This window comes from Macaca thibetana, chromosome 20 (genome assembly GCF_024542745.1).
Source record: "Macaca thibetana thibetana isolate TM-01 chromosome 20, ASM2454274v1, whole genome shotgun sequence".
Classification (NCBI taxonomy): domain Eukaryota; kingdom Metazoa; phylum Chordata; class Mammalia; order Primates; family Cercopithecidae; genus Macaca; species Macaca thibetana.
The window spans coordinates 50,134,399-50,155,913 of record NC_065597.1 but is presented as its reverse complement, the minus strand read 5'-3'; the positions used below and the strand labels follow the sequence as shown (position 1 = coordinate 50,155,913).

The 21,515-nt window shown below is 54.3% G+C and overlaps 1 protein-coding gene across 2 annotated transcripts in view; it reads right to left on the bottom strand.

The window, feature by feature from the left end:
• Positions 1-3,626: 3,626 nt before the first annotated feature.
• The window catches only part of NSMCE1 (NSE1 homolog, SMC5-SMC6 complex component), a 369,302-nt gene continuing 351,413 nt past the window's right edge, over positions 3,627-21,515 (bottom strand). The window contains exons 4-9 of one of the 2 annotated variants that reach the window (XM_050773999.1): positions 13,389-13,510; positions 12,522-12,599; positions 11,348-11,494; positions 5,374-5,490; positions 4,370-4,490; positions 3,627-3,868 (exon numbers count right to left, since the gene is read on the bottom strand). In XM_050773999.1, the coding sequence (XP_050629956.1) occupies positions 3,789-3,868; positions 4,370-4,490; positions 5,374-5,490; positions 11,348-11,494; positions 12,522-12,599; positions 13,389-13,510 (665 nt within the window). In that variant the 3' untranslated portion in view covers positions 3,627-3,788. Of the gene's footprint in view, positions 3,869-4,369; positions 4,491-5,373; positions 5,491-7,743; positions 10,582-11,347; positions 11,495-12,521; positions 12,600-13,388; positions 13,511-21,515 lie in introns of those variants that run through there. The other variant, XM_050774000.1, reaches the window with a different exon arrangement.

The window sequence follows — 21,515 nt, the reverse complement described above, 5'->3', positions numbered from 1 at the left end:
TCGGCCTTTGAGCAGACACCAGCAGCATCTGCACTCTCGAAAGCTGGCTGTTGGCAGGGAGAGGCCGTGGCACTTACTCATCCTGGGAGTGGCTGCTGAGGGGCCGTGGGTGTGCCAGGGACTGACACACACAACAGCTATCTGGAAGTGGAGTCCACTTGGCTCCGTGGGCAGCTGCTTGCAAGGACATTGTTTATTCCCTGCCATTGTTAATAGTCAATTACCTAATCTTTCATAGGAAGAATTTACACCAGATGTCAACACCCCTGAAAGTAGGGAGGCATAAAACAGGGACGCCCCATGACTAGGTTCACCATTAGTGAGGAGCGGTGGCTCCCGGCCCGCATGTGTAACTCACACCCCTTCCCCAGCGGAAGGACAGGCGGGTTGTGGCCTCAGCTCCCAGTGGCCCAGCCGCTCCATCCGCTCCAGCTGGCAGGCCCCATGGCCCATCTGTAGCGTAGCGTGACAGAAAGCTGGGCACGGGAGGCCACGTTCATTAACGTATGGTATCCTGGCCAGGAGGCTTTCGGCAAATGTCCCTTGTCAGATGAGGAACGGGAAAAGGGGAAATGGCCCTGCCCTGTGGGTGAGGTTCCAGCGTTCCTACGAATCCCAGTCTGAGGGTGACTTCAGCCCTCTGAGGAAGGTGGACTCTGAAGCCAGCTTGGAACCCAAGCGCCGAACAGTTGGTCACAGACCAAGGAGAGGCACGTGCACGAGCCCCTGCCTGAGATGTGGCCACAGCAGTCAGGACACTGATACTGCCATCACAGACACAGGACACAGCTAGCAGGCCTGTCACTGACCAGATGAGGCCCCTGCCCTCATGGTATTTTAACATAATGGCATCAGGCTGGGGTGCGGGGGGGGAAATAAGGACATGGGAATACAAGAAGACAGTGTCACGCCGTGATTAGTGCCATGAAAGCAACAGAGCAGGGTGACAGGGTGGAAAATGGCAGCCAGGGATGGACTGGTGGGGCCAGAGTTTTTTGATAGTTGACATTTGAAGAGCAAGAGCTTGACTAGGAATCCAGAATCGGCCATGAGACTTGAGGCCCAGCTCGTGACAGCAGGTACAGCAGCCCTGAGACAGGAAAGCCCCAGTCTGGGGACAGGGGAGGTAGGAGTCAGGGCGGCTGGGGCAGAGAGGGGGGATGGTAGGAAGGGGGATATCAAGGCCATGGGGCCTGGGGGACCAGCAGGGGAAGGCACTGGGGGGCTCAGCCTGGGAGGGACAGGTCTGCAGCTGCTGTGCAGACAAGGGCCTACAAGGGGACCCTGGGAAGCAGGCCAGTCCGTAATTCCTGAGTGATAAGGTCGGGGCACCGGCGGGGGAGCATGGCAGTGAAAGAGAAGGCTGGCGGGGTAATAAAGGCTTTGAATGCCAGGCCAGTGTCTGGAACTCACAAGGGTTTTGGGTGAGTGCCAGTGTGTTGTGGGATGTTCACATCAGTGTCATCATGGAGGTGTTGGAGGCAGGAGAGACGAGCAGCAGGGGGGCCGGTGTCCCCAGTGGTGAAGTGCCCAGAGGCTTCCGGAGTCCCCAGCCAGGACTGACTCGAGCACAGAGAATGAACGCCCAGAACCACGGGACAACTGGGTCAGTCATGAGCTGCCCTGGCCCCTCCTGAAGGCGGTATTTGCTGGTTGGCTTTTTGCCTCCTGGCGTCCATCTTCCCTTCTTCCAGAACGGCACACTGATTGCACCCTGGAGAATGACCTCTGCCCCAGGGACGCGGTCCTGGAAGGTCTGTACAGTCCTCCCTGGACTGGCACCTTGAGGGCACGTCGGGAGGAGCGTAGACAGGCTGGAGCTGACCCCCTGTGGCAGCAGCACCCACTGTCACAGAATTGTCTTGACATCCATGACCCTTATTCCAAGGTCTGCCATTCTAGACTGGTCTTGCCTTCCTGTCCTTTCTGCAAGCCACCTCATACGTTTCCAAAAAACCCCTGTTCCGGTGAGGCCAGCTGGGGCTGGCACTGGCTGAACACACTGGGCTTACCAATGGGCGTGTCTGTGCCCACTGACGAAGGGCTGGACTGGGTCCCCGGCTGCCTCACTGATGGGAAGGTGGGCTTGAGGGCTCAGGAGCCCAGACTTGGTTCTGGGAGGGTGAGCCTCCCACCAGCAGGGGTCATTGGTTCACTGAGCCTCGGATACCTGCTCTACCCTGGGTTGATGGAGGTGAACAAAGGGGGATATTCCTGCCTGCAGCGGGGGAGGCGAGCCACCAATTCAGTGTCCACGTTCACTCCCCGCTGCCTCTGAGGCTATCGAAGATGCAATCACACCTTCAATTTGCTTAGGGAAAGGTCCCTGCTCCCTCAGCCACGTGGCCTGAGAGGGACGGCCCCACCCCTGTCTTCGGGGTGGGTGTGTTTTTCCAATGCCAGTCGGATCATCCTGTCCCCACCTCGCAGGTGTCCGTGTGGGAGCTATGGGCCATGAGGATGCTTGCAAGGGTGTGGGAGCCAAGTGAGAGCCTCCCTCTTCCTCCCGATCCCGGGCATGATGTGTGAGGCCCAGAGCATGGCAGCTATTTTGCTACCATGAAGAAAGCTGGATTTCTGGGAAACCACCTCGTAGGCCCCAAGCATGCAGCCAGCCCAGTGAATGTGCAGTAGACACAGAAATATGGCTGTGTGGTGACCTCGCTGGAGCCCCTAGACCAGGCCTCTCAAGTCCCCTGTGGCCAAGTCCTTCCTTGTTTCAGCCAGTCTGAGTTGGCTTTTCTCAGACTGAAGCATCCTGACTGATGCTGGGGTTCAAGAGAGGCATGAAGATGGGGACTTAACAAGTATGAGGAGGGAGGAAGCGCAGGGAGCGAGGGGCTGACCAGTGCCAAAGGGCGACCGGGTGCTAGCCAGGAAACAAAGCCGGACACCAGAGGGGAGGGTGCGCAGGCCCAGGGCGCTCTGTGCAGAGGCTCCCGAGCTGACGAAGGAAGCACTGCACCCTGAGCAGTGGGTGGGGGGAGGCGGTGACGGACGAGCAGGGGCCTCACCAGGGGCCACAGCCCTGCTGCAGCAGTGGGGGCGTCCGGGGGTCTTCCACAGGGAGCATGGAGGCAGGGTGTGGGCCGGGGCTGGCACTCAGCCTGAGGCAGCAGCGGCAGGGCCGGAGGGCTACTGGCAGCTGGGCTGGACAGGATCTGGTGACAGTGGGATGCAGGAGGGTCAGGGAGAGGAAGCATTGAGGCTGACTCCCGGTCCCGGCTGGGGCTGCTGGATGGCGGGGCTGCCGGGCACCCACAGGGAACAGAGGGTCCAGGGAGGGAGAGCACGTGTCCCGACCAAACGCCCAGCCTCAGCCCATTCAGGCCAGTGGCACCTTGGGCCAGGGGAGAGTCCAGACTGGGGAGTTGGGGAGGCCAAGGTTCACACATCCAGGTGTGGGCCAGCCCAATCCTGCTGGGACAGCTGGTCACAGCTGGGACTGGAGGCAAGGCTGCCCTGAGCAAGGACAGTGAGCTGTCCTGAGCCGTTGCTGGGGGCTCTGCTGGTTTCACCTGCTGGAGCCCAAACCCAGGGGTTCTGAGTGATGACCGAACTCCAGGAAAGAAGGCAAGGCCACGACACAGAGCCTCACACACAGGCTCGAGAACACAGACAGGGGCTGCAGCAACTTCCAGGACAGTTTATTCCAAAGCTGTGGACAGTCCACATTAAGAAGAAAGAGGTGACTCGCATGGAACCTGAAACACGGACGCCTCTCTTCCAAGAAGGGCTGCGGCGATCAGGCCACCCAAGGCAGCCAGTCCCTCAGCAGAGCACGACGGCTAATGCTGCCTGGACCGCAGGGACTTTTTGTTCGATTTTGAGATACCAGCCTCCCTCTGCTTCTCAGGGTCGAAGACTTCTGTAGACAGAAAAGGCAGGAAAGACAGTGAACGGAGGGGCTGGCAGCACAGGAGCACCAGCTCGAGCCAGCAGCTACGTCTCCTGTGCCAAGGACTCTGTCCTAGGTCTACACCATTCTTCACTGCCAACCCTCCCCAGCCCGTGAGGCAGAGTTAGCCCCAATTCAGAGAGGAACAAACTGAGGGAGCTGTGGACATGGCTGTCACATCCCCCTCCTGAGAGGGCTGCCAGAGAGGGAGCCTTGTCTAGACAAAATGCTCATAAGCGTTGGAATTTCTGCTGGGTTCTAGAAAGTCCTCTGGAACGGTGCACGCAGCTCAGCCTTTACTTCCTGCAGTGGCTGCTTCTAGGATTCAGGCTGCTAACGCGGACCCCCACACACCCTGGAGCCTTTCAGGGCCCTGCCTCCAAGGGCTTCCCCAGCACCAGGCCCTGCATCCTGCAGGCCCTGCATCCTGCTGGCCCAGCCCTTCCCATGAGCACCTCAGGGCCCACGCACCTGGGATCTCGTGGGGCCAGTAGTCGTTGCAGTGGGGGCAGCGCGGTTCGGCGTTTGACTGGAAGTACTTGGCCACGCAGGGTAAGTGCATCCTGATCCCACAGGTTTCGCAGCTTTGACCCTGAAACAAGAAAGGCCAATGACGGCAGAGCTGGTGCACACCTCTGTGTTCTGCAAACCTCCGGGGAAGCCACAAGGAAAATGGGCAGCTGGTGGCATCGGGTTATCTTCCAGTCCCCAGATTAATACTGAAAAATCCCAAACGCCTTAGTGCAGGGGAGTCTTTTGTTTGTTTGCTTGTTTGTTGCAGTGGGTTTTACTAAACAATTCTGAACACATGAACGCAGTGACAGAAGCCGAGGGCTGGCAAGCTCCCGCACTCAGATCCTGCAGGTGGCATGTGGACAGCCACAGCTTTTCAGAAGCTTATTTGCTGATGTGGATCAAAAGCTTTCAAAAAAAAATTGCACTTTGTCCCAGAAACCCCGCCCAAGGAAATAATCACCATGTGCCCAAGGATACGGGTGTACGAGGCCCATGAGAGCAATTGCAATTACAAACAGCTACAGCTGCAAAACGACAGAAACTGAAAGACACATCAGTGTCCACGCTGGTTCAGTGGTTGCAAAGCCCTGCAAACTGGAGTAGACCACTGCGGAAAGCAGCAATTGATAGAGACACTCTGCCAAATACTCTGCCACAAAACTGCCAAAATAATGCAGGTTGCACAGAACACTCAACCTTCCTGAGAAAAATAAAGTAAGCGAGAGCCCTTGGACCCCAGCAGCAGAACCAGGGAGGAGAGAGGCAGTGCGTCCCTGCAGGCCACCGTGGGGAGGCATCCTCTGACACGTCCTGGGAGATGGCCTCCAGGAGCTCTTGTGGGAGGAGGCGCCGGCAGTGCAGGAGGGCTGGGTCCAGAGCCAGGATTCGGGAAGTACCTGTGCAGAGCCCCAGGAGCTGAGGGCCCAGCAATGAGCTCCCATGCCCTGCCCAGCGGGTACCTGGATGAGGAGGCTGTGACAGATATTACAGATCTTCACCGCGTCGGGGTACGTCTCCCGGATGTATTGCTCCATTTCCAGGATGGCCCGGCCATGCAGGGTGAACTCCCCTTCCTTCTGCAGGGACACACGGGAGGTGGCCACCCTCAGCCAGGCCCTCTCCCCATTCACTACCTCTGTTCCCTCTGTGATCCCACAGCCCTGTGCTCAGGAAGACACAAGGGTCTAGGCACCTTTGCATCAACCCCAGACAACGGGCATCAGCCACGTCCCCCTGGCAGAGCCTCAGCAAGGGAAACTGAGGCAAAGGCCCAAAAGGCATGGAGGCACAGCTCCCCGACACCGCCCTTTTCTCAGCACCTGTTGTGCCTTCAGACGTGACTGCTCTGTCTGCACAGCAGCCCCGAGCGAGGCAGTCACAGCCCTCCTGCAGATGAGGACGCTGAGGCCCACAAGGGGTCAGTCTCCCCAGGGCACAAACCCGAGCACCCACTGCTTCCATCCGCCACCCATCCCACTCCCAAAAAGCAGCATCCCCGGTGCCTCCCAGCATTTCTGCCTCCAACTGCAGTAGGGACCCTCAGAGATCATTTCCGGCCACATCACTTTACAGACGGAGCTGGAAGGAGTCTGGAGAGGGCAGACGGGCCCCATCACACCATGGGCAGTGGAGCCTCCAACGGAAGCCAGGCCTCCTGGTTCCCACGCCAGGGTGCGGTCACCCATCATGCATCCTGAACACCCTGGGAGAACCAGGAAGCACATGAATAACACAGCTCCCCAGGCTGACCCGCCTGCCAGGTCACAGGAGAGAGGCAGCACTGAGGGAGACCCAAGGGAGGCAAATGACACGGACCCAGGACACGGACCCATGCAGGCTGATTCCAGTTTCTCCACAGTCAGCTCATGCATCGGACGTGAACCGCGCCAGGAGATGGTGTCACTGAAGCCTGCGAGTCACTCGAGTGCTCAGCTGCCTTTCCTGTTATTTTCTAATTTTTACAAGCAAGAGCTGTCACTCCCGTTTTTGTTTTTTGGTTTTTTGGTTTTTTTTTTTTGAGATGGAGTTTTGCTCTTGTTGCCCAGGGTGGAGTGCAATGGCATGATCTTGGCTCAATGCAACTTCCGTGTTCTGGGTTCAAGCAATTCTTCTGCCTCAGCCTCCAGAGTAGCTGGGATTACAGGTGTGTGCCACCACCGGCTAATTTTGTATTTTTAGTAGAGATGGGGTTTTGCCATGTTGACCAGGCTGGTCTTGAACTCCCGACCTCAGGTGATCCACCCACCTTGGTCTTCCAAAGTGCTGGGACTGCAGGCATGAGCCACCGTACCCGGCCCACTCCTGTTTCTGACAGGTAGAGCCCCCCCACCCCATTCCTGCCTCCATCCCCAGAGTGCAGTGTGGAGGGGGTGTGCTTGCATAACCTGGGCTTGCAGTGCATTCACTCTGGAACACCAGTAGAGGGGCTGGGTGAGCACAAGAAGGGAGGCAGGGTAGAGGCATGGGGTTGGGGCAGGGACAGCCGCTGCGGGAGCAGTGGAGGGAGGCCAGGGTACCAGGTGCTTATGCCCTGCACCGCGGCTGTTGGTGCACAGGGGCTTTGTGTTCTCCAAGTGCTGTGGGCAATGGGAGGATGTGACCAGCCCTCAGGCCGTCCTCAGTCCTCGGTCCTCGGTCCCATGGCTGTTACCTTCCCCAAAACTCCCAAATCCATCATGGCACCCCACCTCCCTGGCTACCACCCACTTCCACCCTCCCCTCCAGATCCATCACGGCACCTCACATCCCCGGTCACTGCTGCCTTCCACCCTCCTCCAGATCCATCACGGCACCCCACCTCCCCAGCCTCCACCCTCTTCCACCCTCCCCTGTTCCTGCAGCTCTCTGAGCCCACTCTCCTCCAGCAATGTGCTTGCTACAAAACAAGCCTGGCCCTGTCACTCCCACCTCACCCCCGCCCGAGGGCTTCCCACCACCCTTAGGTCCAAGAGCCAAGCCCCTAATGCATGTATCTCCCGGGTTGCCCTCGTCTGCTCTCCCCAGCAATCTTTGTGCTCAGATGGCCCTGGCCGTAGCTTCTTGAGCACACTCACTGGCCACAGGGCCATTGCTGGGCTGATGATCCTCCCACCCCAGGCTCCAGGCAACTCCCACACAGCCTTCAGCTTGAGTGTCACTTACTCAGCAGCTGAGGGCCAGTTCCTCTGGGACAGCTGTCATAAAGCCATGTTTCCTTTCCATCTGTACCTGGACTGCAGTGGGATGACCGTCTCACTGCTCTTGGGCTCTCCCTCCAGACCACGGCCCCGTGGGAGTGGCCACCAGCTCTGGTTGCGCTCACTCCAGTGTCCGCAGCACCTGCTGTGGGGCCCAGCACTTGGCAGGCCCACAGGAAGATGAAGTAGACCTTGCACTGATCCCAGAGGAGTGCCTCACACTGTGAGCAAGTTCAAGCTTAGACTGAGGCAGGAGGTGCATTTATTTTTATTATTTTTTTAAATTTACTTATTTTTGAGACAGTTTCACTCTTGTTGCCCAGGCTGGAGTGCAATGGCACAATCTCAGCTCACTGCAACCTTTGCCTCCAGGGTTCAAGTGATTCTACTGCCTCAGCCTCCCGAGTAGCTGGGATTACAGGTGCCCGCCACCACACCCAGCTAATTTTTTATATTTTTAGTAGAGACAGGGTTTCACCATGTCGGCCAGGCTGGTCTCAAACTCCTGACTTCAAGTGATCTACCTGCCTCAGCCTCCCAAAGTGCTGGAATTACAGGTGTGAGCCACTGTGCCCAGCCAAGCTGCATTTACTGAACACCTACTATGCACCTGAAACTGCACCCAAGGCTCACCATTCATGACCCACTCAGTCCTCTGTGGGCCCATCAGGGAAGGGGTAGGAGGGGTGCCCTAGCCCTCAGAGAAGACGAGAGCCCAGGCAATCTCCCAGGCACCTCGCCACGACACTTGGAAGTCAGGACCTCTTGTAGGGAGCAGTCCTGGGGTGTATGGAGGTGCGTCCATCAGCAGACGTCCAGCTCCCATGAGCCGCGCTTGCTCTCAGAAGCCTCTCTGCTGACCCCAACCACCCACCACCCCTGGGCCTTCTCCTGGACCGGCAGCTGCCTCAGCACCTCCATGCTGAGCCAGTCTCGCACAGGACTGGCTGTCTAGGAGTGACATGTCCTTGGGGTGATATGCCCACCTGGAAGGGCCTTGGCAGTGGACCCCTGGCTGTTTCTGTGGGAAGCCCTGTGTCTGAGAAGCCAAGGATCAGACGCTGACGTGTGGTCTCTCTGATCGAGGTGCTGCCCTAGGAAGACCTGTCCTGGGTACATGAGCACCCCACCCCTGTTCTCAGCGGTTCCTCCAGAGTGCCACAGACCTCAGGGCAACCCTTACCAGGCCATGTAGGTCAGAGAGCACTGGACCCTCACAGAAACCTGGAGCTGGCAGTGTCTCCATCCTGCAGATGAGGAAACAGTCTCTGCAACAAGAAGCTGCTTGCCACAGGCGGCAGAGGAACCTGGAGGAGTCTCACTACGCAGCCCTTGCCACATGAGCTTTGTTCCTTCGTCCTCCTCAGGGCCCCAGCAGGCCAGGCAGTCAACAAGAAGCCTCTCCAGGGCGACTGCCCAGCACCAGTGCTGAGGGCCCCCTGCTACTTCTGCAGCGCTCCTGCAGGTGGCAGCTCCCGGATCCTCTATCCACCCTCCCTCGAGCTCAGAGGCGCCCTGCAGAAGGCGGTGCCAGCACTGCCACCGAACTGAGAAAGGCACAGAGTACAAGCGCCTGCAGCCACAGCTCACCCCCACAGACTCCAAGGGCGGTGCCTCTCCTATCCACCACAGCCCTCTCCAGACACCAAGGGCAGACAAAGGGCAAGTCAAATCATAAAGCTGGGGGCACGCCCTGCAAGCCATGCACAATGGTGGTGGCGTGTGCTAGGCACGCATGCTCTTGGGTGCAAAGCAGGCTGCAAAGTGTTGTGAAATGGAATGTTGGGGCACTTGGCTCTAGGGGCTGGGATAACAGGTGACTTCAGTGGGTTTCTTTATGCATCTTGACATGTTGTAATCCTCCTATAATGAACAGGTATTTCCTGTAACATTTTTTGTAAGTTTTAAACTCTGTTCCTCTGTAACCTCATCCACCCGTTCAGTCATCCAATCAGCAAGCATTTATTGAGCGCCTGAGGTGCCACGCACTAGATTCTGCAATGGGAATCAGCCATGAAGAGGTCATAACCCTTGCCTTTAAGAAACTTGGCCCATGGCTGGGCACAGTGGCTCACACCTGTAATCCCAGCACTTTGGGAGGCCGAGATAGGCAGATCACCTGAGGTCAGGAGTTCGAGACTAGCCTTGTCAATATGGAGAAACCCCGTCTCTATTAAAAATACAAAAATTAGCCAGGCATGGTGGCACATGCTTGTAATCCCAGCTATTTGGGAGGCTGAGGCAGGAAAATCACTTGAAGCAGGAGGTGGAGGTTGCAGTGAGCCGAGATTGTACCATTGCACTCCAGCCTGGGCAACAAGAGCGAAACTCCATCTCAAAAAAAAAAAAAAAAAAACTTGGCCCTAAGAGGGGCTGCACCACAAGTGAGAATGGTCAGTTATAACCTCAGCAGACCCTAGAACATTCTCTAGTACCAAATATAGCCCGGAGGGCAAGAAAAACTGTGACAAAGCCATTGATGGGAGCTGCAGTCCCCAAACTGGGGCCTGAACTCGGTCCTGCCACTCTCAGGGTGTCCAATGTCATCCAGACCCCTGAGTTGTTGTCCGATGTCATCCAGACCCCTGAGCTGTCAGCTAAAAACTAAGCTATGGAGCCACTGCAGGACAGCAGGCAGCCTCCGAGACAGGACATACGGGAATGTGCCCAGCAGATCCTGCACTCACCAGGAGCTCCCAGCCCTGACCTCACCCCTGTGACCTCTGACCTCACCCCGTGACCTCTCCACCCTTTCTTCCCATCAGGTACCCCAGGAACTGAATTTGGGTCAGGTTCCTGGTACAGGCCCACCCTACACAGAAATTAGTAACTCAGAACACAGACTTCCCCAATCCGGAGGCAAGCCTCCTGAACAGGAAGTGGAGAGTCGCTGCAGCCACAAGCAGCAGCCTCTGGCCACAAGTCCGACCACCAAGTAAGGAAGCGGGAACCCGACGTGAGCGCGTCCTCAACACACACGGGCACGAGCACCTGGGAGGGCACAGCAATGGTCAACTCAGCAAACACTACGCTGTTGAAAACAGGGGTGCCTTTTGTGGAAAAAGAACTGAAACATTTGTTCTGCTCCATTCAGCAGGACTAGACGTGGGGGCGGGGCAGCATCTAGAAACTGGAGCTGCAGTGGGGCCTGTCCCAGACGTCACAGCTCCTTTCCTAAAGCTTGCCTGTGCCTCTTCTAAGCACTGACCCTGAGGAACTCACTGCTGACAAAAACAACAGTGGTAACGTCGCCAATTCCTCTGCTGCCTCCCCCGCGAGCCAGCCAGCGCAGCACGGAGCACGTTACTGTGAGGTCCCATTCCTGCTCCTGACACACCCAGCCCCAAAGGGGAAACGACAACTTCCCTCTTACAGGGAACCTGAGGTCACCTGGCTCAGGGTTCAGACCCGGGTCAGACATCACAGCCACACTCTCAGCCACGGAACTGCCTCTGCCTTGCAGTCTGTGGGCTAGAGGCTTGGTCCCGGGGCCCAAATCCCGGGTGCAGCTCCTGGCTCTGCCATTCTGGCTGTGGCATCCTCAACACATCATGCGGGTGAACAGGGAGTGGGAGGCAGGAGAGGTGAGGCCCAGATCCTCCCCATGGGGTCACTGCTGGAATGCGTGAAAGCAGATAAGGGATCTGAGAAGGCTGGGCTCCACAGACATCAGTTGGCTAGAAATACGATTTTGGAGACAAAACTGCTATTCACTCAAAAGAGTGAGCCAGACTGGAAAACCATGAGACAGTAGTACCTCAATTAGCCACTTGTTTTGGACAAACTTCTGCAGCACCTGCTCCGCTTCCTTCTTCCTCATCTTCTTGCCTTTAAGTTGATCAACCAGGTTCAAAATGTTTGTGGAAGACGCAAAGCCAGTTTCTGAGTCAATAATTAGTTCCAGCTGGAAGAAAGAGCAGGTACCATGCTTCTCTATTAAAATGGCAAAAATAACTTTTCAATGGTAATACTAAGTCTGGCAGGGTGCAGTAAGACCACTCGGATCACAGGCAGAACGGCACACTGGCATGGTATACGGGGAAAACAATGTAATATGCATCAAGAGTCAGGACTGTGCTCAGTTCTTTTGACTCAGAGGTCACTTCGATAACATCCTCCCAAATAAATCATCTTAATGTCCCCAAATCAATAAGGGTCACCTTGCCTCACAGCTGGCCTCAGAGGCAGCGAGAGACAGACACGGCAGGCTTCCTCTGGAGAAGACAGGTTCCTGCACACGCAGATGTGTGCTCAGCTCAGCACCTGCTCCTCAACCCTGGCAGCTAATAAACCCCAGGAGAAGACCTCAAAGGAATGATTCCAACACCTGGTTCTCAGAGATTCGGATTCGACAGATCGCAAGTGGGGCTGAAATGTCTGAATTCTTTCTCACCTCTGCAGTTATGTAGGCCTGAGAACCACTCTTAGCCATATGTTTGACCAGAGGGCCGAGCAAGTAGCTCTGAAGCCTGGTAGAGCAATGCCGCTCAAATGTGCACATGCAAATGATTCAGTGGGCACCTGGCAAAAATGCAGATTCGGACTCAGCAGTCTAGGGTAGGGACTGGGACTGGGCCTTTCTAACAAGCTCCCAGGTGATGCTGCTGCTGCTGCTGCCTTTCCCAGATGGCACTTACAGCAGCCAGGTAGGAACGCCTGTTACTACCAGTGAGGCCCTGCTCTTGCCCATCCAGCTGGGGCTCACACCTGGCCCAGCACTTCCTTCCCAGGCAGCCATGGGGGCCCCTGACAGCTGTGAATTCCAGATGGGTAGACAGTGATATCTCCCTGCAAAGCCTTTCCTCAGACAGCAGTGGTGGCCCACGTCCCCCCAGTGATCCTTGAAGACTGCAGTTGCCACTTCTAACGACTGAGACAGAACTTTCCCATAAGAAGCCCAGCCAATGGGCGACGGGGATTACTCTACTTACAGCCTTTCTAAACAGATCCAGTTCATTCTCTGCAAAATCCGTAGCCATTTTGGAAATTGAAGTTGTAGCAAGATTCACCTAAGAAATAAGTCAGCGCAACAGTCAGGCTGTGCCCTTCGCGTGTTGGTTAACGTGTCGCTGGCTCTCCCTCCCTCCCCTCCTCCGTCTCTGGCCAGTCACTGAGCTCCTGTATCCAGGCACTGCGAGCCGCAGGATGGATCTGTAACCAGGCATATACTACAGACTTTATTCTTTAGCTCAGTCAACATGCTAGACCCTCAGAAGTTTCAGAACTCCAGAGGGTGTGCAGTATTTTCCAAACTCAGATAAATTTGGGAGATTTGTCTACATGTTAATGGAGCTTCAAATGCAAAAGGCACTGAGAAGTCCGACAGCAAGGAAATCTGCTTTGCCGTGTCTGACCAGCATTTCCATAGTTCTTTGCCTGTGTAATGTTTTGGAAACCCTGGACTAGAGTGCTCCTTTCTGAGTGTGAGCCTGGCTGGGAGCAGCCAGATGTCCTCTGACCAGCCCGAGGTGTCTCCTAGCCAGGGATGGGGCATGTCAGCTTCCCACTCCTGTGTTTCACCCTGATCCCTACCTGTGAGAGTAAATCTGAAAACCACTGAAGACCCCACGTGGGTCGCAATCCTTGACACTCCTACACACTGTTTCTTTTCATCGCTTCTATGTCTTATTCTAAGTAAAAAACCGTTTCTCCCTTTATTCCTAATATTCCATACATTTGGAGTGACTTCTTTACAAAGAACTGTCCAAAAGAGAAATCAAACCAAAGCAAACACGGGCTGCCTGGGCCCTGTTCCAGCTCCTCAAAAACGCCACTAGAGGGCTCTGCTGGGCACTCACCAACGCATAAATGGGTCTCCCGTCATCTTCCGTGACTCCTCTCTTTATCTCAATATACAAGGACTCCAAGACACTGTTAATGTTGTTGATGAAGTCCTCCAACTTATCTACAGTGGCATTGCCTGGAAATAAACAGACCAAAAAAGGGGTGTGATGGGGGGCCTCATCAAAAAAACGTAGCTTGCTTGAATAATTCCATCCCATCTCAACACAGGGGACAGCAACCCCAGACACGGGCGGAGGCTGCAGCCTCTTGGGTGAATGCCAGTGCCGTGTGGCTTCTTTCTTCCTGGAGTACTTGGAAGACAAACAGACAACAGATGGAGGGCGTTGTGAGGCAGGAGGGCCGGGGAGATGCTATCTGCAACCACGGAGGCTGCCGCGGGCTTCCTGTCTTTGCTCGCTGCCTCCCGATGAGAGTCTGGATCAGCACCTTCAGTGTATCACTCAATGACGTGCTCAGAACGTGCACTAAGCTCCCGCTGCACGCACATCCCATCCCATCTCAGCCCTTCTACCTCGTCCCCAGTGCCCCGCGAGAGGCCTCTGTCCCTTTGCGTCCCCACACGTCTTAGGTGGAGCTTTATTCCTTTCTTTTTTTATTCAGTGTCCACTCATCCTCACTTACATGCCAGGCTTGTGCTAGGTCCTGGGCTGGAACAGTAAGAATAACAACAACCAGGGTGAGAAGGGCGGCTTGCAGCAAGCCCTCAGCATGGAGAGGCCCTGTCCCGGGCACCCTTTGTCATCATGAATCCACCCTCCAGCAGCTCTCTGGGCACAGGGAAAGAGGCTGAGACGCAGAGAGGTGAACTGACTCACCCAGAGTTGTACCACAAGGCCGGGGCTTTGACCTCTCTGTCACCCACCTCCCCTGGCCCTGCCAGCAGGACGTTCACAGCCCAGGGGCCACCATCCAGGTCCATCAGTCTGAGGAGGGGGCACCCACAGTATGGCCGGGGGCTCAGCTGAATGGACACTGATCAGCCAGGGAAGGAAGGAGGGCAGAAAGGCTGCGGTGGGGAAGGGAGCCAGATCACACAGGGCCTGTGGCCGGGGACAGCAGGGCCTTTCTCCTGCGGCACCAGGAAGCCTCTGAGCACTGGAAGCAGTGGAAGGACATGTCCAGCGCTGTGGTACCTTTCATGCTGTGAGACAGTCATGTCTTTTGAGACAGTCTCACTCTCGCCCAGGCCGGAGTGCAGTAGCGCAATCTTGGCTCACTGCAACCTCCACCTCCGGGTTCAAGCAATTCACCTGCCTTAGCCTCCCGAGGAGTTGAGATTACAGGCGCCCACCACCACGCTCAGCTAGTTTTTGTATTTTCAGTAGAGATAGGGTTTTACCATGTTGGCTAGGCTGGTATCGAGCTCCTGACCTCAGGTGATCCGCCCACCTCGGCCTCCCAAAATGCTGGGATTACAGGAATGAGCTTGTGCTGCGAAACTTTTTAAAGCAAGAGTATGTATTACTGTTTTCACTGTTTTTATGTATTAAAATAAATAATTTCAAAAGATTCATGCCTTAGAAAATCATTTTGGAAAAAAAAACTGCAAGAAACAAGACAATCTGATACATTTCGTGTGAAACAAAAACAGAACCAATGAAATGGTCCCATAGGAAAAGGCCCAGCAGGTTGCCCACTGGACTGACGACCAAGGCCACTGCCAGGAAGGGACTAAATGGGGGTCATCACAGCGCCCTCACGCTGTGTGTCTATGTTTGATTTCTTATAGACAGAGGCATTTCTAAGCTACCCATACAACTCAAGATCCATAAAGTTAAAAAAAAAAAAAAAAAAAACAGCAGATCACGCTGGTGAAAATGGAGGACATGGCCGTGTGAAAGAGTCAAGGAAAACCCAGGCCAGTGAGCTCTATCAGAGGATCAGACTGTGGGGGCCCAGAAAAGCCGAGAACAAAGCCCAGGGCAGTGACACTAACGCGCCATGCTCAGCGAGGAGCTAACCTTCCATTTAAGTAAAGTTTTTAAAAGGCAGTTTAAATTAAAAAGTAGTCATAATAAGTGGGTGGAACATGGACATGGTGCAATCGTAACATGAGACAATGGCATCTGGCCTCGGTGGCTGGAGAGCAGGCATCAGGAGGGAGGCATGGCCTGACTTCCTGCCTCCACGCCTCTGCTCACGGGTCCCTCCTTTCTGAAAAGCTCTCCCTCCACTGCTGCAGCCACCTCGGATGGCCTGTTTTTCCAGGAAATGTTCTCTTCTGCCCCCGGTGCTGTCTTCCTCTTCCACACCACGCAAGGCAGCTCTTCGCTGGCGTGGGAGCCAAGCTGTTCCGTACCTGCCTGTGCCGGTGACTTGGGCAGACACGCTTTTCCACCCCCAAGGGCAGCCAGTGCTGGGGAGCTCAGACGCAAGGGGCCCAGACACCAAAAAGCCTTGCTCAGTGCAGAGTGAGTGACAGGAGCCCTGTCCACCCAGTGTGACACCGGGGCAAGTCCCACCTCCCTCTGAAAGTGACAACTCACATTTTCCACTAACGAGGCCCCTCCTGGGTGTCACTGAGAACAATGTGCCCTGTGGGCAGATGAGAGGCATTCTGATCTACTGGACTTTCCAGACACCCCATTGCGGGGAGGCAGCCAGCAGCCCTCTCTGCCCTTCCCCTCTCCCCACTGCCTCTGGTTTGGCGTCCGGCCTCATTTTTCAGAAACCATGAATGTTTTGCTGTATTTTTATCTGACCAACCACTTCCTCCTACTGTACTCGCTCACTGCAGACACCAGCCACCGCCTGGGCGCTCCCATTCTCTCCGCTATCGCCCTCTCCTTCCTTCCACACGCTTCCTGCATCAGGGTCGTGTCCACGATCTCCATCACTGACCCTGTAACTGTTTCTCATGGAGGCCCCACGCCCTTGCAGCGCCTCTTAATTGTGACCTGAGAAGAAACTTCTCTTACGCTCAGCAAACCCCTCAACTGACTCCTTTTGGCAGCAACAGAGGCGGTGTGGTGCCATGGGACTGGCAGCAGGGTGTGGGCTCCAGCCCGTCCTGCCCTCCCGCTCTGTGGGGCCCTGTGTGAGCCTCTCCCCGACTTCTCATCTCTAACAGCCACACACAGTCTCACCTCCAGCCTCACACATGTCCAGAACCTTCTTCCCTCCCGCCTCTCCACCACTACCCCTGGCTGGACCCCAGCCTCCTGGTCCTCTGGCAGCCTGCTGTACAGGCCTTCCCCAACCAGATGAGCTGCACTTCCCAGCTCTGTCCTCCCACGGCTCCAGCACTTCCTTCCTCATCACACGGTGCTCCAGCTGCTGTGTCCGGCCACCCTGAAACAGGAGTCAGCTGGTGACGCCTGCCAGCCCAGCAGCCATGTCCCTCCCTAATGAGACCTTCGCCTTTTTTCTTTCTTTTTTTTTTTTAGAATTGTCTTTCTCTTACATTTGCGGTTTTGGTGAGAGAATAATTCCAGGTACAATATTCAGGGAACCAGAAAGCAGAAAGCTGAAGGGACCAGAGATTAGGGCAGCCAGGAGTAGACAGAGAACCCACACCAGCCAGACACTTTCGCAATCTGAGCAAGGGACAAAAGGAAGCTTGGAGGTGGCTCCAGCCTAGACACTATAGAGGGCCAGCTGCTCTGGCCATGCAGTGGTGCCATGCTTCCTGCCCGTCCCCGACTGCGCACCTGGCCACCAATGAATCCTACGTGTCCCTCCCCCAATAGCATCTCGACACATTCCTTTTTTTTTTTTTTTTTTTGAGATGGAGTGTCACTCCATCGCCCAGGCTGGAGTGCAATGGCGCAATCTCAGCTCACTGCAACCTCCACCTCCCAGGTTCAAGTGATCCTCCTGCCTCAGCCTCCCCAGGCACTAGGACTACAGGTGTTTCACCACCACAGCTGGCTAATTTTTTGTATTTTCAGTAGAGATGGGATTTCACTGTGTTGGTCGGGCTGGTCTCAAACTCCTGACCTCAAGTGATCTGCCCACCTCAGCCTCCCAAAGTGCTGGGATTACAGGCGTGAGCCACCACGCCCAGCCCCGACACATTCCTTTCTCAGAACTGGGGTCTCTTGCTTGCTCCCAAGACCCTTACGATGCCCACTAAGTGCTAAGGTGGCACCAGATCGCTGCTTCCCAGCCTCAGGTCTTCAGGACAGCTAATGTCCACAGCTCTGCCCCTGCTCTCTCCTCTGATCCTGGAGCCCTGGTGGAGAAGCTACAGTTTGCTAATCTGTAGGGATACACTGGGCTAAAGGCATGTCTGAGGATCCTTTTGACCTCAATATTCTACAAGCCCATGGTCATGATAAAGAGTGTGGGATAAAGTCCATATCGTGGGATTCTGAGACAGCTACTTTCAGTCTTAGAAATACCACTTTGAGGACTTAGGAGTTAATAATACACTACTTTATTGCGGCACTATTCACAATAGCACAGACTTGGAATCAACCCAAATGTCCATCAGTGGCAGACTGGATTAAGAAAATGTGGCACATATACACCATGGAATACTATGCAGCCATAAAAAAGGATGAGTTTGTGTCCTTTGTAGGGACATGGATGCAGCTGGAAACCATCATTCTTAGCAAACTATCACAAGAACAGAAAACCAAACACCGCATGTTCTCACTCATAGGTGGGAACTGAACAATGAGATCACTCGGACTCAGGAAGGGGAACATCACACACCGGGGCCTATCATGGGGAGGGGGGAGGGGGGAGGGATTGCATTGGGAGTTATACCTGATGTAAATGACGAGTTGATGGGTGCAGCACACCAACATGGCACAAGTATACATATGTAACAAACCTGCACATTATGCACATGTACCCTACAACTTAAAGTATAATAATAAAAAATAAAGAAAAAAATAAAAATAAAAATAAAAAAATACCACTCCTTTTCAGAATCCGGAACCAACTGAAGAAAAAGGCACACCCTTCAGTAAATATCGAAACATCAGGTTTTCTGTAGGTAGGGCCGGATCAGAGGCTGGTTCTCTGCACACCACCAACCTCCAGTCAGTGATATGGGAGGCCCAGCTACGAGGACAGAGGAACGAGGCCCTGGCCCTACCACAGATGTCTCCTCTACAGGGAAAGAGATACCGAAGCCAGGACAACCAGCACCATGTTTGGATCAAGCAAGTTGAACCTCTAAACCTCTAAACACAGTGCCACCTGTGTTTTGTCTACTCGGAAGAGGCAGGGTGTGTCTGGATTTCTTAAGGGCTGTAGTAAAGTAGTTCGTGTTAGGCTAAAATCACGGGGCCTGCAAATGTGTGACTGTAATTCACCTTATTATGTGCCAGCACTATGCATTCGCGTGGTTCATTTCATCATGACAATAACAGTAACTCCATAAGGTGCATCACTAATATCATCTGTATATATAGGAGGCTTGGAGAGGTTAACAACTTGCTCATAGTTTCTGTAACTTGGAAGGAAATGGAGCCCAGGCTTGCCCGACCCCAGATCCTAAGCTGCCAGGCACTAAGCCACATGGGCTCCGCAGAGCAAGCCTGAGGACATCCTCTATATCAGACCCCACCGTCATCTCGTCTACACCCTCCTGCACCTGCCCTGTGCTTCAGAGTCACCGAGAGAGACTGGGCCAACAGGGAAGGATGGAAGGCATCTGGGTACCTGATTAAGACCCCAGAGGTGGTACCCAAAGAGGAGCTGCTCACAGAGGAGAGGCATCGGATCGGCCCGGCCTGGCCCAGCCCAGCATCCATCATCCCCTCAGCCCAGCCCAGGCCAGCCCAGCACCCATCATCCCCTCGACCCAGCCCAACACATCATCCATCATACCCCCGGCCCAGTCCTGAGCACTGGGCCAGGTCCGGGGTTCGGGGACAGCATGCAAGGCAGCAGGAGCAGCTAAGGAAAGGCAAAGACCCTGGAGTGGACAGAGCCACTCTTCCTTTAGCAGGAAATGCCTGTCAGTGGTGGCAATTGAAAATGGGCCTCCAGGCAAGTGACAAGCACTGAACAAAACAGGACACTTCTCCCCTAAGAAGGAGGGTTGGCTCAAGTCATCTTGAGAGATTACTTTTTGAACTAATTCTGTACACATCTTCTCCTTTTCTTTTAAAATTAAATTTTAAGGCCAGGTGTGGTGGCTTACACCTGTAATCCCAGTACTTTGGAAGGCCAAGGCAGGAGGATCACTTGAGGCCAGGAGTTCAAGACAAGCCTGAGCAATGGATCAAGAGCAATGGATCAAGAACTCATCTCTACAAAAAACAATGTAAAACTCAGCCAGGCATGGTGGCATGTGGCTGTAGTCCCAGCTACTTGGGAGGCTGAAGTAGGAGGACAGCTTGAGCCCAGGAGTTGGAGATTGAAATGAGCTATCATCGCATCACTGCATTCTAGCCTGGGTGACAGAGCCAGGCCACCTCTCAAAAAACAAAAGAAATGATGTAGTTAAATTGGAATGAACGTTACCAATGAGCCTCTTCTTGCTGTATCAGGGTCCCTGCTTCCCAGAGGCTACTAGAACCTAGGATTCACTGTGCGCTTGGGCAGCAGGAAATTGGGAAGTCTACTGCCCTGACCTCTGACCAACAAATAGTTTTGTTCTAAACTAGGCACTAAAAATACAAAATGTTATTTTTAGGCAGAGGAAATAACAGCAAAAAATAAGACTCCAAGGGCCCAAGCCACTGTGAGTCAACTTGCCCTGCGACAGCCCTCCGGACAGAGAGGGCGGACGGGTGGTCCTGCTAGCACGGCACTGAGGACAGGGCAGGACAGGGCAGGGCAGGGCAGGCCCTGGATGAGACGGGAGTGCTGGAGTGGAGCTGACCCAAGAGAGCAGACCCTGGGCTGGGAGGAAGGAAGGGCTGACCGGCAGGACACGGGGCTGGGGAGGTTTGGGAGAGGCCACGGGATTTCATCTCTCAGCCTGTAGCTCTCATGTTTCCCCCAACAGCCTGGGGGAAAAGATTCTCTGGACCTTCAGGCACGCAGATGCAAAGATGAGAACTGCCACGGGCACTTCTGAGCACAGCCACTGAACAATGCTGGGAAGAGCAGGGTGGAAGGAGAGTGGCTGGTCTGTGGTAGATCACTTAGAGACAAAGTATCCTCTCCATGGGTGCACCAGCGCATTCACTACACGCCGCAGCGCGGCTCCCCACCTCTCAGCAGACCCTCAGTGACCGCCGCAGAGGCAAGCCAGAAAGGATCGCTGCTTCTCTTTCTCAGAGGTCAGAGAGATGAAGGACATACTTAAGACGGGACAGGAAGTGACAAAGTCCAGACCAGAAACCCGATGTCTGGCCATTAGCTGGATGCAATCACGGAAGGATGTGGGCATTCATCAGAAAAAAATTCTTACATATATATGCAATGATGTTGAGAATACTTCAAAATAACGTGGGTAAGTAGGTACAAACATAAATAAAACAAGATCCGTCCTGCGTTCATCATCTGAACTGGGTGACGGCACACAGGACTTCACTGTGTCAGTCTCTCCACTTTTCTGTTTGACTTTTTCCATAATAAAATGTTTAAAAAATACTTCAGTGCTCAACAATCATATAACTTGACTCCTTGACCCTCAGGAATCTCAATTTAAAGAGAAAAATGAGTGTCCTGTGACAAGGTAGATTAGCTCAGGGCTCCGACAGTAGAGAAGGAACAGGATTTTAGTAACATGTGGTTTTAAAACCTATTGTTCTGAGATCTGTACACAGAGTTCTTTTCTTCTTAAACTCAAGAAGTTTACTACAATCAGAGAGTCTGCTCTTTAGCCTCACTCAAATGACAGAGCATAAAACTTATTTTATGTTACTGGGCACAGTACTTGCATCCCAGCTGCACGCATTTATGGTCCTAAAACCTATGCTACCACGTGATGGGGACATCCACTTGCTGTCCCTATCTACGCAGCATCTATGGGACATTCCCCTGGCTGGAGGTCTATCGGTCAGGACTCCCAATGGCAATAAAGCAGTGTCCACTGGTTTATCACAGTAAAGTTCTGGATCATAATGGGAATTGTCATGAGAAACACAAACTACTATATATTTTGCTACTGACGCTGTTTATACACATTTCATCTTAATCCCACCCACTGAAAACAGGTGGTCCATCTATCCTTGAGATGAGTGACGGCTCTGACACCTTCTGTGGCGCCC